This window comes from Chiloscyllium plagiosum, unplaced genomic scaffold, assembly GCF_037043375.1.
Source record: "Chiloscyllium plagiosum isolate Xiang-an unplaced genomic scaffold, Cpla_swu_hap1 HiC_scaffold_39, whole genome shotgun sequence".
In the NCBI taxonomy this organism is placed as follows: domain Eukaryota; kingdom Metazoa; phylum Chordata; class Chondrichthyes; order Orectolobiformes; family Hemiscylliidae; genus Chiloscyllium; species Chiloscyllium plagiosum.
The window spans coordinates 11,186,574-11,202,692 of record NW_028270177.1 but is presented as its reverse complement, the minus strand read 5'-3'; the positions used below and the strand labels follow the sequence as shown (position 1 = coordinate 11,202,692).

General features: G+C 38.8%; 1 protein-coding gene across 1 annotated transcript in view; it reads right to left on the bottom strand.

The window, feature by feature from the left end:
• Positions 1-16,119, bottom strand: part of ctc1 (CTS telomere maintenance complex component 1) — a 75,455-nt gene that overhangs the window by 45,886 nt on the left and 13,450 nt on the right. The window contains exons 6-9 of the mRNA XM_087981479.1: positions 15,552-15,887; positions 14,547-14,675; positions 5,844-6,070; positions 1,654-1,831 (exon numbers count right to left, since the gene is read on the bottom strand). Of these exons, the coding sequence (XP_087837605.1) occupies positions 1,654-1,831; positions 5,844-6,070; positions 14,547-14,675; positions 15,552-15,887 (870 nt within the window). The remainder of the gene's footprint in view (positions 1-1,653; positions 1,832-5,843; positions 6,071-14,546; positions 14,676-15,551; positions 15,888-16,119) is intronic.

The following is a 16,119-nucleotide window of genomic DNA, read 5'->3' as shown; positions in this document are numbered from 1 at the left end:
AGATATGATATCACCAAAAATGTGACAAATGGAATATAATGTGGAAAGACTTGAATTTGTCCATTTTGACAGGATGAAAGAAAAAACATTATCAAAACGGTGAGAGCTGTAGATCTCCAAGGTGTAGAAGAATCTTGGTACACTGAATGAACTACAAAGGTCAACATGCAGGTACAGTAAATAATTAGGAAAGCAACAGAATGTTATCAATTATTAAAAGGGAACTGAATACAAAAGTAACAAGGTCATGCTTCAGTTATACAGGGCATTGGTAAGACCTTAACTAAAGCATTGCGTACAGTATTAATCATCTTCTATAAGGAGGGATATAAATACTTTAGAACAGTTCAGAGGTGGTTTACTGGTTTAATATATGGAATGGGCAGAATTTTTTGTGAGGAAAGACTGGACAGGCTAGATTCGTATCCAATGGAATTTAGAAGAGTAAAAGGTGGCTTGATTGAAACATAAAAGATTGCAAAGGGTTTTGACAGTGTAGATGTCGAGAGGATGTTTCTTCTTATGGAAGAATCAAGAACTGTTAAAAAGATTTGGGGCTATTCATTTAAAACAACTGAGGTGAAAGATATTCTCTTAGATCGTCAAATCGTTTGGAATTTTCAATGAAAAGCTTGTGGAAGCAGATGCCTTAAACATTTTTGAGGCAGCAGTAGATAGATTCTTATCAAACTCCATGCTTAAAGGTTCTGGGGTACATGTGAACGTGGATTTGACATCACAATTGACCCAAACATGATCACATGGAGCAGGTGAGAGGCTCTGAATGGCCTACCTGTACCTTTTATTCATATGTCATGCACTTTAAGATGCCTTGAGGCTTTGAAAGTCACCATATAAATGCAATTCCTTCATTCTTTAAATCACAAAAGTAAAATGTGTTTATTTCAACCAACAATAATTGCTGAAGAAATAGAGCACCGAAAGCTTACAAGACATATAAGAAACAATACTGAACATAAAGACTTACAGCAAAAGCAGGTTAAGAACAGCAGATACATTCTCAACTTTCAAAATGTACTGTCTTGAGTCAAATAACTTAAAAACAACAAATATTATTTGCATTTAAACACGTCTTAAACTCAAAAATCTGACAAAGTATTTCAGGGGTGAAATCAAAAATCAGCTGCTAAGCTGAGAAGATATTGATCCACTTTTGTCACATATCCCAGAGAGTTGGGTTCTAAGGAGAGCCTTTAAAACAAAGGGTTTGAAGAGGCGTGTGGTGCGTGACCGGGTTGAAATGCCCAGGATAAAATTCATGAAAGTAAATCCAGGAAGTAAAAAGGTGCATCTGTAATGGTATTAAAATTAGCCTCGCTTCTGCATGCTACAGAGGAAATGAAAATCAGCCAACATTCTTGTTTCAAATTTGTAGCTCATGTTATTTGGTCTTGAAAGGACTCCATGATTTCAGTGGTCTCCTGAAGAGCATTCCTGGACAAGGTAATAAATAGCTACTGAAACTCCAAAAAAGCTATGTACTCTTATTAAAGAATAAATAAAGAAAGAAAGTTGGAAAGCAACCGAGTCTGGGAAAATAATTTGGGCCATCATTTCTTCAAAACTGTCTTAATTGGTATTTAAGTCTTGTACTTTCTGTACAAGACCTGACAAAATTGAATATATACATACCTCTTTAAGAGGACACTGATGTGACTGAGCCAATATCTCCTGGTAGATGTTTCGCGCTGATTTAGCTACCAATTTCCAACTGGTATATTTCAGAACAGAGTTGAGAAACATCCCAATAATTCCAGATTCAGTATCACACATTAGGATGTGCTGCTTTCGAAGGAAACGAGGGCAAAACCTGCAATATAAAGGAAAACAGAAATGACAATGATTTCTTATAAAACCATAGTAATAAGTTTGTTTAAGTGTTCCTCATTTAATAATTGTCCCAACCTTGTACAAACAGTATAACTAAATAAATAGAATGAAGTAATACTAAAATTTCCATTATGTTTTATCCCTCTTTGCCAAATCTGTACATGACAAACTTTGAAGTATGGTTATTCAGATTGGACTCTATTGATGAATTTATAAATTATCCTTTTGTTAGGACACAGGATAAACCCTTCTGGTAATTTAAACCAGACACAGAAAAGCACACCTCAAACTGTAATCTGCTAAATTGAGTGGCAAAAAACTATCCTAAATATTTCTATTTAAAGAAAAGAATAACATTGTTAATTTTTTAAGTCCATTAGAGAACATGAAACAACAACTATTTACAACTCCTTTCTCTTAAATCTATTTTTACCTCCCACTCTACAATACTGGTCCAATAAATTCCCTCTTAAAATTTACCGCAAAACAATTTTCAAAATCAGTCAACTTTGGATGTCAAACGTCCTCTGTAGGCTCCTCTAGGTCATCTTTGGTCTTCTGCGACACGACTTTCTTTCAGAGAGCTATTCTGCTTGCTGGCTGTTGGTGCTTGGCTGTTCTTTGCTTTTCTATTCAAAATATTCAAAATACCCGATTTTATCTACTCCAAAACATCAGATCCGCTCATTGGTTTGATGTCATCCAAAACAGTAAAATTCAAATTTGATTGGATTTGGTATCTGGGACATAATTTAAACAGATTGGCTGAATCTGAATTTGTTGTGCACCATGGCAATGCAGCTCTAGCTATTTGTTTCACAACCAGATGTTAAATTTTTTAATTTTTCAGCACACCGTACCAGCCAGAACTTTCAGCTCCCTTAAAAGGTACAGGACATATCTACAACTTCATAACACTTTCTCTGCACAAGTTATTCTGAAAAGCCTGCTTCTTGGGCATTATTTATGTAAAATGCATATCAAACTTATAGCTAACTTTGACAGTTACTTTTGAAAATTTACAGCAAACTCTGAACAAGTGTTGACTTTGCTAATCTTTCTATTTCTTTAGTTATTTTGCCCCCAATTAAGAAAACTGCATTTTATGGCAGATGACCATATTTTATGGCTTAATCATATACAGATGTTGCAAAGAGGGATAAAACATCATAGAAAATTATTAAGAAATGCAAATAAAAATTCACACTTGTATTTATACATGGCAATAACAACAGCAGTATTCATCTGTTAGGAGGAAACATCAAAAGGAATCAGACAAAACCCTAGCCAGAGAAACAATAGCCAACCTGCTGGACATTCAGAACAGACAACAAGACGGGGAACCTATCAACAAAGACGGCATACTCAAACTACTGGACCTGTGCCTCACAACACACTTCACATTCAACAACCAAATATATGAACAAATCAACGGCACATCCATGGGCTCACCCATCTCTGGACTCATAGCAGAAACTGTAATGCAAAGATTAGAGCAAAAGGTCTTACTGCAAATTCAACCCAAACTCTGGGTCAGATATGTAGATGACACCTTTGTAATCATTAAAAACACAGAAATAGAAAACACACACCAGATCATCAACGCCACACTCTCAGGAATCAGATTCACTCGAGAGGAAGAAAAGGACAACCAACTCCCATTCCTAGACATGATGATACAGAGAATACTGAACGGAGAATTCACCACAAAGGTATACAGGAAAGCCACACACACAGATCAAGTCCTGAACTACGAAAGCAACCACCCCAACACACACAAAAGAAATTGCATCAAGACACTATTCAAAAAAGCCACAACACACTGCACCACACCAGAACTGTAACAAGAGGAAGAACACTACCTCTACAATGTATTCGCCAAAAACGGATACCCTTGCAATTTCATCAACAGATACTTAAGGGAAAGACAACGGAATGAGGACATGCCGCAATCCAAAAGATTAGCCACGTTACCATACATCAAGAACATTTCTGAACTGACAGCCAGACCACTGCGACCACTAGGACTCATAACAGCACACAAACCAACAGCCACTCTCAGACAACAACTCACCAGGACAAAGGACCTGATACCCAGCACGAGCAAAACCAATGTAGTGTACAAAATCCCATGAAGGACTGCACAAAACACTACATAGGACAAACAGGAAGACAGCTAACGATCCGTATCCATGAACACCAACTAGCCACGAAACAACACGACCAGCTATCCTTAGTAGCCACACACGCGAATGACAAGCAACGCAAGTTCGACTGGGACAACACTACTATTATAGGACAAGCCAAACAGGACAGCCAGGGAATCCACAGATTCTATCAACAAACACATCGATCTGGACCCAATATACCGGCCACTGCAGCGGACAACTGGAACTGACAACCGGAAGCAGCAGAGACAAACCACTATAAATGCCGGAGGAAACATCACGGAAGCACTTCACAGGAGGCTCCCAAGCACCGAGGATGTCACCTAGACGTGGACGAAACGTCTGCAACACAAATTCCCAGCTCGGCGAACAGAACCACAACAACGAGCACCCGAGCTACAAATCTTCTCACAAACTTTGATCTTTCCCTTCTCACCCTAAACCTATGCCCTCTAGTTCTGGACTCCCCAACCTCAGGGAAAAGACTTTGCCTATTTACCTTATCCATGCCCCTCATAATTTTGTAAACCTCTATAAGGACACCCGTCAGCCTCCGACGCACCAGGGAAGACAGCTCCAGCCTATTCAACCTCTTCCTATAGCTCAGATTTGCTTTCTCAAAATGCAGCACCTTGCATTTATCGGAATTAAACTCCATCTGCCACTTCTCAGCCCACACTCCACCTCCAATTTTGGTGTCATCTGCATCTAGTAATGATTTTAGAGGGAGTCATTTGACTTCATGCCTGACATTGTGATAAGAGCCAGAAACCTTAAAAAATTGAGAGCTGGAAGGTGAGTTAAGAATGATAGTATTTTCAAATACTATGTGCACACAACAGGCAAAGCGTCCTTGTTTAACATTGCAAAGCACACATTTGTCTTTAAAGAGACCACTGGCGCTACTGGTATTTTTTAAATACCGTAAAAAGTACCCGTTTCATATATTGATCCTCTCATCCTAAAAAAAGGAAGAGGAGCTAATAAGACACAGAGATTATTCTGAGAGGAGGAGAGCATTATTCTGAGATTATGTTGTATAGCCATTGATGCAGTCAATCATATAAACTAAAGGACATCAGTGCATTCACATATATCGTTACTTGAATATTTATTCTTGTAATAAAACTAGATTAAATGGTCTCTCATAAAATATTGTAGTTTATATCCAAAGAAAAAATACCTAAAACAAAAAAAGTGTAAAAGGTACTCTGACCCTGTACAATCCTTTGCAGACATTCAGTAGATTTCAATGACTTAAAACATTTCAGTTTGCAACATGGTAATAAAGCTATCAATGTACAGGTGCATGTCACATCCTAGTCAACTCATTTTTATAAATATCCATTGCATCTTCCTTTGCTTTGGTCTTCAAAGCTGAGTTGGTTATACAGTTCAGAAGACAATGATGGAAATAATAAAGAAATTGTGCAGCACTGTGGCTCAGTGGTTAGCACTGCTGCCTCGCAGAGCCAGGGACCCCGGTTCAATTCCAGCCTCGGGCGACTGTCTGTGTGGAGTTTGCACATTCTCCCAGTGTCTGCGTGGGTTTCCTCCGGGTGCTTCGGTTTCCTCCCACAATCCAAAGATGTGCAGGTTAGGTGAATTGGCCATACTAAATTGCCCATTGGTACATTAGTCAGAGGGAAATGGGTCTGGGTGGGTTACTCTTCGGAGGGTCGGTGTGAACTTGTTTCCACACTGTAGAGAATCTAATCAAATCTAATCTAAAATGTGGGCAGCTTTTCAAGGTAAGGAAATTACATTAAATTAAGATAATGGTACATTTGCATGCTGTATGTACATAAAGATATATATAGATACCTTTGTGTAAATGTTTCTATAATGTGAACCACCCACAAATAATTGGGCAGATCCAGATTATACTTGAACAGCAAACTGATGTAGAGATTGCCACTGGAAGAGAAGGGCTGAAATTCTGTACTAAGCCCAGAAAATTCTGTGATCACCAAAGTACTCCTCAGGCAGCAGCAAAGCATGATGTGTGGGAAATGTTCATATACCTTCTGGTGCACATGGGCATCATGAATCTACAAAAACAAAATTACAAGTTTTCACGTACAATGAGAGCACTGATACTTTCATGACATATTTACATTCAACTCTTCGACAGAACTCTTCAGCTTTACTGTCCATTAAAGTTCCAAGTGTATTCTGCACCAAACATCCTGCAGATGTGAAGAAATTAATTCTCTCCGACATTGTGCTTCCAGAATTGATTATATAGGTGATGCTATTAATATCCAAAGATTAAAAAAAAGTGAATGTATTTGAATGCATTACCCAGTTTACTGCTTCCAACATAGTTATCATTAAAGCTACAGCACCAGCACTTTGCCCTTGTGTTATACAGCTTAAAATGTTATTTTGTTTTAAAAAAAAAGTTTATGAAAAACAAGGGTCACTAGCAATGCACAAGATGCAAGCACTAATGATAAGACCAGCATCTATTGCTCAACCCAACTTAAAAAAGGTGGTAGTGAGCCACTGCAAAGCTCATGCTAGAGGCACCCTCACTGAGGTGTTAGGGATAACGCACATGGTTGTTGTGCAGTGGGGAAAGATCACCATGTTACATCTGCCTGCCTAAGCACAGGGGTCCGACGCAGTAAGGGGGCTCCGCTGACCCCCCCTGCTAAATATGTAATCGTACAAACCTGTATATATGAAGATTTCTCTGTCTCTGTATACCAAGAAGTGGAATGTTTACGGATGTATGTCTTGACCAATTGTACAGATCATCAAAATATTTTATGAATAAAGTATATTTTTGAAATTAAAAAAATGATTGATTAAATGAGTGAGCATTTAAGATAGTAAACAGGATATTGATCAGAGGTTCTTTGACTCAGACATTGTGGAGTTTTCTTGAATCTATTTATGGATGTACTCAAAAAGGCAAAGGGAAAGTATTCAATCATGCTCCTTATTCAGTATCCTGTAGCTTAACATTGAGAAGTCAGGAGGTGAGTTATTTGCTGCAAATTTACCATCCTCTGGTCTTCTGTAAAGCTGCAGAATTTATATGGTAGTCCAGTTAAACTTCTGATCAATGGTAACTCCAGGATAATATTCATGGGAGTTGGGTTTGGGGTGTTCCTTAATTTTTCTAACTCTTCCACCCTCTCAGAATTGGTTCTATCTCATTAGAAGGGAAGAAGCTGCGTAGTAGATATCTGGTAAGTGGTTAAGATCTATTCTATTCTTAAGGTTTTAACAGTATTGGAACGGATGGTAAGGAGCACTAAGACAAAGGAAATTAAACGAGCAAAATAACTTAGTTAATTAAAACACTTTCAAAGGTGGCAGAACAGCTGATGTTTCGCAGCTGTAGCGTATGGGAGCCCTTGCATGCAACTTGATTCAGGACAAAATATATTGGCAATAAGCATTTGCTCCTCGTCAGAAGCTTTGGTTTATAGTTTACCAGATGGAGGCCAAGCTGCAGATACAACAAAACATGGATGGAGGACAAAGTTAAAAATCATTTTTCAATTTATAATTTCAGTTACATCACACTGTAAATTCTGTGTGTTAGGATTGAGCCCTCCACTACCACCTGATGAAGGAGCGACGCTCCGAAAGCTAGTGTGCTTCCAATTAAATCTGTTGAACTATAACCTAGTGTTGTGTGATTTTTAACTTTGTACACCCCAGTCCAACACCGGCATCTCCAAATCATGGATGGAGAAGTTACTGGAGGTTTTTACCAGAACGCGGTCACCCCCTTAGGAGAAGGTTTTCTGATTTGGACATAGTCAGGGACAGGTGAATATGACTGCAAATGAGGCTACTAAAGGGGCAGAGGGAAAGAGAGCAGGAACCCCAGCTTTTGCGATTATTCAATAGTTTTGAGGTTCCTTCAACTTGTTTAGATAAGTGTGGGCGGGGGGGGTGGGAATGCAGAACGCATGAGGGAAAACAGATAAAAACTGCAAAGCAAAGGACTTTGGAGGAAGTAGTGCACAGAACTCAAAGCTAGCACACAGATGTAGGAGGTAATCAGGTAAGCAAATGGATGTTGGTCCTTATTTCAAGTGGGTTGGAGTACAAAAGCAAAGAAGTCTTACTGCAACCATACAAGGACAGCTGAACGTATGTACATTGGAGTAATGAGAGCAATTTTAGTCCTCTTATTTAAGAAAGCATATCACTTCAGTGGAGATAGCTCACAGAAGGTTCACTGGAATGGAGGGATCATCTTGAGAGAAAAAGCTAAACAAATGGGACCATACTAACTGGCATTTAGAAGAATAAGAGCTGATCTCATTGAAATGCAGGATTCTTAAGGGGCTTGGCAGGGTAATTGTAGAGACAATGTTTCCCTTCATGGGAGAATCCAGGGCCAGAGGGCAAAGGCTCAGAGGAAAGGGGTGCCAAATTTAAGACTGTAATGTGAATTAATTTCTTCTCTCAGAAGAAGATTGCGCATCTTCAGATCTCCCTACCACAGATAACTGTAGCAGCAGAGTTCTTGTCTACTGCTAATATAGATAGATTCTTGATAAGTAGAAGAGTCAAGAGTAAAGGTGAAAAGGTAGGAGAGTGAAGTGTTGAATGGAGAGTGCTGGATCAGTCATGATCCCTTTAATAATGAAGCCGGTTTGAAGGCCGAATAGCATCCTGCTGTTCCTATTTCTTATGGAGCCAACTAATGGCAGCATGTTATTGAAGCCATTCTAGTAGGGGAATGTTATGGCAGAACCCAGAATGTTATGGCAACTCCTGACAGTATAATGAGGGGCAGTGAGTGTTCTTTGCAAATAAGAGAGAGTATCTAGAATGTTCTGTTGCTTTCCCAGTGTAGGGGTCAGGACATCTCTTCAGGGCGGAGAGGAACTTATCATCAAGGGGAGGGATCCAATCATTGTTATTGATAGCTGCAATGGACCACAAAAGGTAAAATGAAGAGAGAGAGATTTGGCATAATTGGTTTGAGGAGCTCAGCATCAAATTACACAGATTAAAAATAGTCTAGATTATCACCGAGCCATATGCAAATTTGCATTGGACAAATCAGAACCAAGGAACAAATGTGTGCTTCAAAGACTGGTGGGGGAGAAGTGAGTTTTAATTCATGAGCACTTTGACCAATAAGAGGTAAAGTGAACCATGCTCAGACTGGTGCTCTCGCGAGCTGCATACTTGGGATACTCAGCAGAAATTAAACTAAATAGTTGGGTAAAAGAGAATAAATCTTTGAGGAGAAAGTGAGGTCTGCAGATGCTGGAGATCAGAGCTGGAAATGTGTTGCTGGAAAAGCGCAGCAGGTCAGGCAGCATCCAGGGAACAGGAGAATCGACGTTTCGGGCAGAAGGGCTTATGCCCGAAACGTCGATTCTCCTGTTCCCTGGATGCTGCCTGACCTGCTGCGCTTTTCCAGCAACACATTTCCAGTAAAAGAGAATAAAGTTTAGAAAGATGTAGTCAAAGAGTACAGACAAGGCAATAGCTGAAGATATCAATATGGGAACTGATAAACTGTGACAACGGGCAAAGTGTAGAAATCTACAAGTAAATCAACAGCTCGGACCAGAACCAGAATATTCAAGCTGCAGGGATAATGAGTGCAGGACAGATGTGTTAATTAACAGTGGTTTTATCACAATAGAGAGAGGGATGACTCAAGTTCAAAAATACTAGATGTCGAAGTGGTTTGGTTAGAGATGAGAAATGAGAAATGCAAGAAGTTACTTGAAGGAGTGATGTACAAGCCCTTAAAAAATCACATGGTAGGGTGGAGCCAAAAAGGGAGAAATAATGTGAGTTCATCTAAAAGCTGCAACAATAATCAGGAGGGTTTCAATCAGCATATGCAGTGTATAAATTAAATGGACAAAGGTCACCCAGATGAGCAGCTCACAGAATGTTTCAAGAATAATTTCATAGAACAACACATTACGAAGTCAACCAATTACTCGATTTGGTATTGTGTAAGAATCGAGGATTAATTAATGACCTCACAGTGAAGGTGCCCTAGGTAGCAGTGATCGTAAGATGATTTACTTTTACTTTCAGTTTGAGAAAAAGAGTGAGTAGTATTTTTTTAAATTTAAATAAGGACAATTACGAGTGCACGAAAGCAGAGATGACTAAAGTGAATGTGCAAATTAGTTTAAGGGATGGATCAACAGTTACAGTGGCAGATATCTAAGGAGATATTCCATAATGCAAAATATTGATACATATCCAAAGAAAAGCCATCGACACCATCCACAAAGTAAACAAAAAGCTATAAGTAACATCAAACGTTAAAAAAGGTAAGATGAAGTTTGGACAAAATATTAATATTTTTCATTCTTTGCTGGTTTTTATAAGTTTAAAAAAAAAGTACAAGAGGAAGCTACCGAGAAGTATGAAACCAGTGAAAAGTTTCTACGGATAGCTGAAGATGATTAACACTGCCTGTACAGTATAAAGAGATTCTGGGGAATTAATAATGGAAAGTAAGATTGCAGATTAATCAAACAGGTATTCTGCATTGGTATTTCCAAGTAACATCTCAGAAAGAACTGTAAATCAGGAAATGGAAGGGAAGGAGGAACTCAGGAAAATTACAATCAGGAAAATGGTGAGCAAATTTTTGAAGTGTAAGCTGACTGGTCCTGATGGACTTCATTCTACAGTCTTAAAGAAATGGCCTTTGAGATAGTTGTGGCATTGGTTTTAAAAGTTTCCAAACTCACTAGATATGGGGAAGGTCTCAATAGACTGGAAAATAAATAATGTAATTCTTTTACACAAAAAGGATGGGGAGACAGAAAGCAGAAAATTACAAGCCAGTTAGCGTAACTGTCATAGGGAAGATATTCAAAGCTGTTCCTACGGAAGTTACAGCAGAGCACTTAGATAAGTTCAAGATAAACACACAAATCCAGCTTGATTTTGTGAAAGAGAAATCAAATTTAATCAATTCATTTAAGTTATTTAAAAGAAGCAACACACTGCTTCATTGTTAGCTCAGTTGATAGCACACACCAAAATTTGAAATATTGTGTTGTGGATAAAAGGGGCGTCAGTGGATGTCCTGCACTGTACTTAGATTCCACAAGGCATTTGATAAAGGTGCCATGTCAAAGAAAACAAAGGGCTCATGCTACAGGGACTAATGTATTGGCATGAATAGATGATGGGCCAGCCAAAAGGAAACGGAGAAGACATAAAGAAGTCTTTTTCAGGTTGGTACGGTGAAATAAGTAATTGCCACAGGGATCAGAGACAGTGCCTCAATTCTTTGCAATTTATGTAAATGTCTGATGAAGGGACCAAAAGTATGATTGCTAAATTTGCTGATGACACAAAGATAGGTAGGAAAGTAAGTTGAGGCTGCAAAGGAACATAAACATCAAGTGGCAAGTAATATTCATGCCACACATGTGCTGGGCAACGAACATCTCCAACATGAGAGAACCTAACCATTGTCCCTTGACAGTCAATGGTAGCATCATCACTGAATCCCTCAATGTTGATTACCATTGATCAGAAACAGAACTGGACTAGTTACACAAGTATGGTGATACAAGAGCATGTCAGAAGCTAGGAATCTTGTAGTGAATAACTCACCTTCTCTGCAAAAATGCCCATGATCTATAAGACACAGGTCAAGGCAAATGCCCACATCCCATGTGTGAACTTAAAGGTCAAGTGAGTGGCATTGATTTGGCACATTAAGTACAATGTGAGAAAGTGTGAAAATTGTCCATTTTGGCAGAATAAAATAATGAGAGATTGCAGAGCTCCAAAATGGAGAAGGATCTCCATGTTATTAAGTATGGCTTTTAAAAGGCCCATTTGAAGGTTAGGCAAATAATTCAGAAACCTAATAGAATGTTAACCTTTACTGAGAGGGAAATTGAATACCCAAGTAGGGAGGTTATACTTTCAGTTATACAGGGCACTGGAGTAATGTGTACTTTATTTGTCTCCTTATTTAAAAAGAAACACAACTCAAATGTATAGGCAGCAATTCAGAAGGTTTGTGTGACTGAGGCAGGTTGTCTTATGAGGGTAGGTTGGATAGGCTATGTTTGTATCCACTGGAATTCATAAGGTTAAGAGGCAACTGGACTTGAATGTACAAGATTCTGAGAGGGCTTGATAGGGTGAAAATGAAAAGGACGTTTCCTCTTGCAGGAAAATCTGAAACTCAGGGATCACTGTTTTAAAATACGATATTGCCCAGTTAAGACAAAGGTGAGGCAAAATGTTCTCTCTCAGATGATTGTAAGTCTTCGAAACTCTCCCTGAACAGAAGGCCTCAAAATATTTTTAAGGTAGTGGCAATTAGGTGCTGGCTAAGCAAGACATGTGAAAGGTTATTAGGAATAGGGAGGAATTTTGATTTGCCTTTAAAAATCAAATCAGCCATGACCTTATTGAATGGTAGGCACGCCTTGTGGACTACACCAATTCCTACCTTTTAAGTTCATATGTTGTGGCAAAATCTAGTAAGAAAGAAAAAGAATGGAATTTTCCATATGGAGACTACATTTGGTGGCAGGCAATCTGAGTGCATTCAGGATTGGTTAGCTTTTCTATTATAATTGTGCAGTTCTCAGCTCATCTCTGGCTGTGTCTCTATGCTCGCAATCTGTTGATAGGAGATGCAGGAAATTGTTGTTAGTGAGGGATTGAAGGGCCTGGCAGGATGTTTAAAAGACACCCAGAGGCTAAACACATTAGCCTTTCCATTTTTCCCAGTCAGCATGCGTCCTTTCCTCAGGCAGAGTTCCACCTTTGCCCAGCCTCTTTGTGCATTACATTCAGAACATCCCACTGTACATCATCCTCCAACCTCAATGTATCTTAGGCTATCGCCACCAATGTCAATATTGACAAGCAGAGATAAAGGCTCAAGGGCAAAGCAGAGGCTTCTCACTCTCTAAACCAACAAGGACAGTATCTTGCCTTTTGTACATCATTTCTGTGCAGTTGGAAATTAGAGGGCAAATGTAATTGACTTGAGGAGAACTTGATTGAGAAGATGAAATTAATTTTAGCAAACTGACCTTTTAATAATCATCCATGCAATCTTGCAGTTGGAAAGCTTCACCTGTCTTTAAAGTTCAAGAATTAATCTCACTATTGAGAGACAGATATTTGGCCTCTTACACAATTACATTCCCCTGCCGACCTGGTTTCCTGATCTTGGGACAGCACAAGATTTTGCCCGATCTGAGTGTACTAAAATATTAAACATGTACTATTAAGCTTTAACGTAAGAGATCATAGGGTCAAGAATGGAACAGTCATCTGCTTCACTGATAATATTCATTGAAATTTTCCAACATCACACTATTAAAATGGGAGATGTATGCTAGCTATTCTTAGCTAGCTAAGCAGCTCCTAACTTTGAGTCTTGCCTGTCATTAAATGCTTTGCTCTGGAAACTCCAGATTGGGCCACAAGATGGCGCATTTTGCAGTCTTTGGTAGAATACAAAACTGGTAAGATTGGGTTAAATCAACATCAAGAACATCTATGGAGAAATGTTAACGAAGCATGGTAAGGAAATGATTACCTGCTTATTAGTGATTAGTTCTTGAAAAGCAACTTCGTGAAAAATTGTTCTTCTTTAGTACATAAACCAGACAAACAATATAGAGTCAATGTTTTGGGTCCAGGAACCCTTCTTCATAACTGCTGCCAGATCTGCTGAGTTTCTCCAGCAATTTAGGTTGTTATTTCTAATTTCTAGCACCCGCATTTCTTTGTTTTGTTTAAATCAATGTAGAGCTTCGTATCACTGATAAATAGTACTGAACTACCAAATGCTCAAAACTATATAGGAGTTATAAAATATGACCCAACTTCAGTATATAGAAATTATAGAATACTTACAGTGTGGAAACAGGCCCTTCAACCCAAAAAGGTCGACCCACTGACCTTATGAAGAGTAACGCACCCTGACCCATTCTCCTACCCTATTACCCTATATTTACCCCTGAATAATGCAACTAACCTACACATCCCTGAACACTATGGGCAATTTAGTGTGGCCAATTCACCTAACCTGCACATCTTTGGATTGTGGGGAGGAAACAGGAGGACCTGGAGGAAACTCTCACAGACACGGAAAGAATGTGCAAATTCCACACAGTTGCCCGCGGCTGGAATCAAACCTGGGTCCCTGGCGCTGAGAGGCTGAAGTGCTAACCACTGAGCCACCATGCCACCCATATGGCTAATCTTTCAGCAGCCAAACACACAAGTATGAAATTCGTAATGCACCATTGTACAATGTCACTTTTATATATAAAAAAGGTGTAGCTGTAAGCTAGGAGATTTTAGTTCAGCACTATCAGATACAGATGACAGCCATCCTTTACCCTAACTGTACAGATCTTGGATAACCAGCAGATACAATGAAACTACCACCACAGTGCAGGTCATCTATCCAATTTACCTTTCCAGATGAAAGAGAATACACAGTCATTATAAAGTGCACAGGGAAGAGACAAATATTAACTGGAAAGAAAATACATTTGAAACATCAAATATTCATACCTCCACTTGTGCTCCAGGCCGCAAACCACGTCCATAATTTACTAGCTGTTGATAAGCCACACAAAGACCAAATTTACCATCCAGCTCATAAAGGCCTGCTGCAACGTTTAATACCTTACTTATCATACCCTAAAACAATGAAAAAGAAGAGAAAAATGAATAGACTAGTCAAACCTCAGGCAGATGGACAGTAGTACCTGGTCCAGCCAGTGATACCCACATTGCATGAATAAAAGAAAGTCACCTACTTTGGTGTCGAAAGACCAAAACTTAGTCAAAACAGTTGTCAAAGAGAACATCTCACTTCAAAAAACAGATTATCTCCCTCATCTGTACACATATGTTTGCACTCTTAATTAAATAATAATATTTAACAGGGTTTTCCTGCTGTGTCAAGTAGTTAAATCTTCGGCATTTGAGCCCACATAACATACAGAGAGAAAAACTGCCACAACTTTAATTTTGAACAGCTGCCTAGCACCAATTGCTGGAAAGTTCTTGCATAGGGATATCCAAATAAGGTAGCATTGGACTCAGGTATGCTATCTTATAAGGCTGAATAGCCTCAAACACCCACTGCCAAGTCTCATGGAATAATCGGTAACTACTTGTGGGAGGTCTTTGAAGATAGTAAACACAACTGCTTCAGCAGATAAATGCAGGAGAGAAAAAGTGTTATTTACAAAAACCAAGACACCTTCCATCAGCTTCTATTCACTCTCCACATTGAGAATGCCGAATGGCACTGTAGAGCTACAGTGTAAAGTTAAAAGTCAATGTAACTCAACCATTCAAAATAAGGCACAACAACCCAAAGACTCAGTCTTATAGCATGCAATTACATAGTCAAACACCCAGTATGAAGTTTCCATTCAAAAACATTTCCTCCAGTCGATTGACTTTGTGAAGCAATCATCACGTCAAAAGAATACTAAAAGTTTATCTTACAACCCAGTGCATATCCAAGCCTACATTCATAACCAATGCAAAACACCAAGTACTTACACGATAAGAACATATTTTGGACTCTCTGCTCTTAAACATTTCTTCTACGGTGTGTTGTGTTGACCAGTCCACAGAAGACCTATTCTGAAAAGATTCTTCCTTACAAGCAAGTGATGTTAGCTCACTTTTAGAAGTCTGCTTCATATGTGAAATATTCATAAATTCTGCCAGTGTTTGTTCTTTCACAGACCCCACATCATATTGGTAGAAGTCAGAAGACGATGACACTACAAACACCTTATAATTGGTGCCCTGCAGACTGGAAATGAAGACCTTCGTTATGACATATTGCTTTGAAACTTCTAAGCAGTGATGCCACATTAATTTGGCAGGAACCTAAATGAGAACATAAGAACACAATGAGATATTCAGACTGAAAATATCCAAGATTTTTCATTTTAAACACAGACAGCTTTACTATAATTCTGAAGAGCAGAGTATTGCACTGAGCAACTGATTAGGAAAACTGACATACAAGAGCTATCTTTTTAAAAAAAGACAGACAGAGTAAAGTTGGGCGAATGCTTGCGTGCATAAAAAACAGAACATGTTGCATTCTATTCTTTCT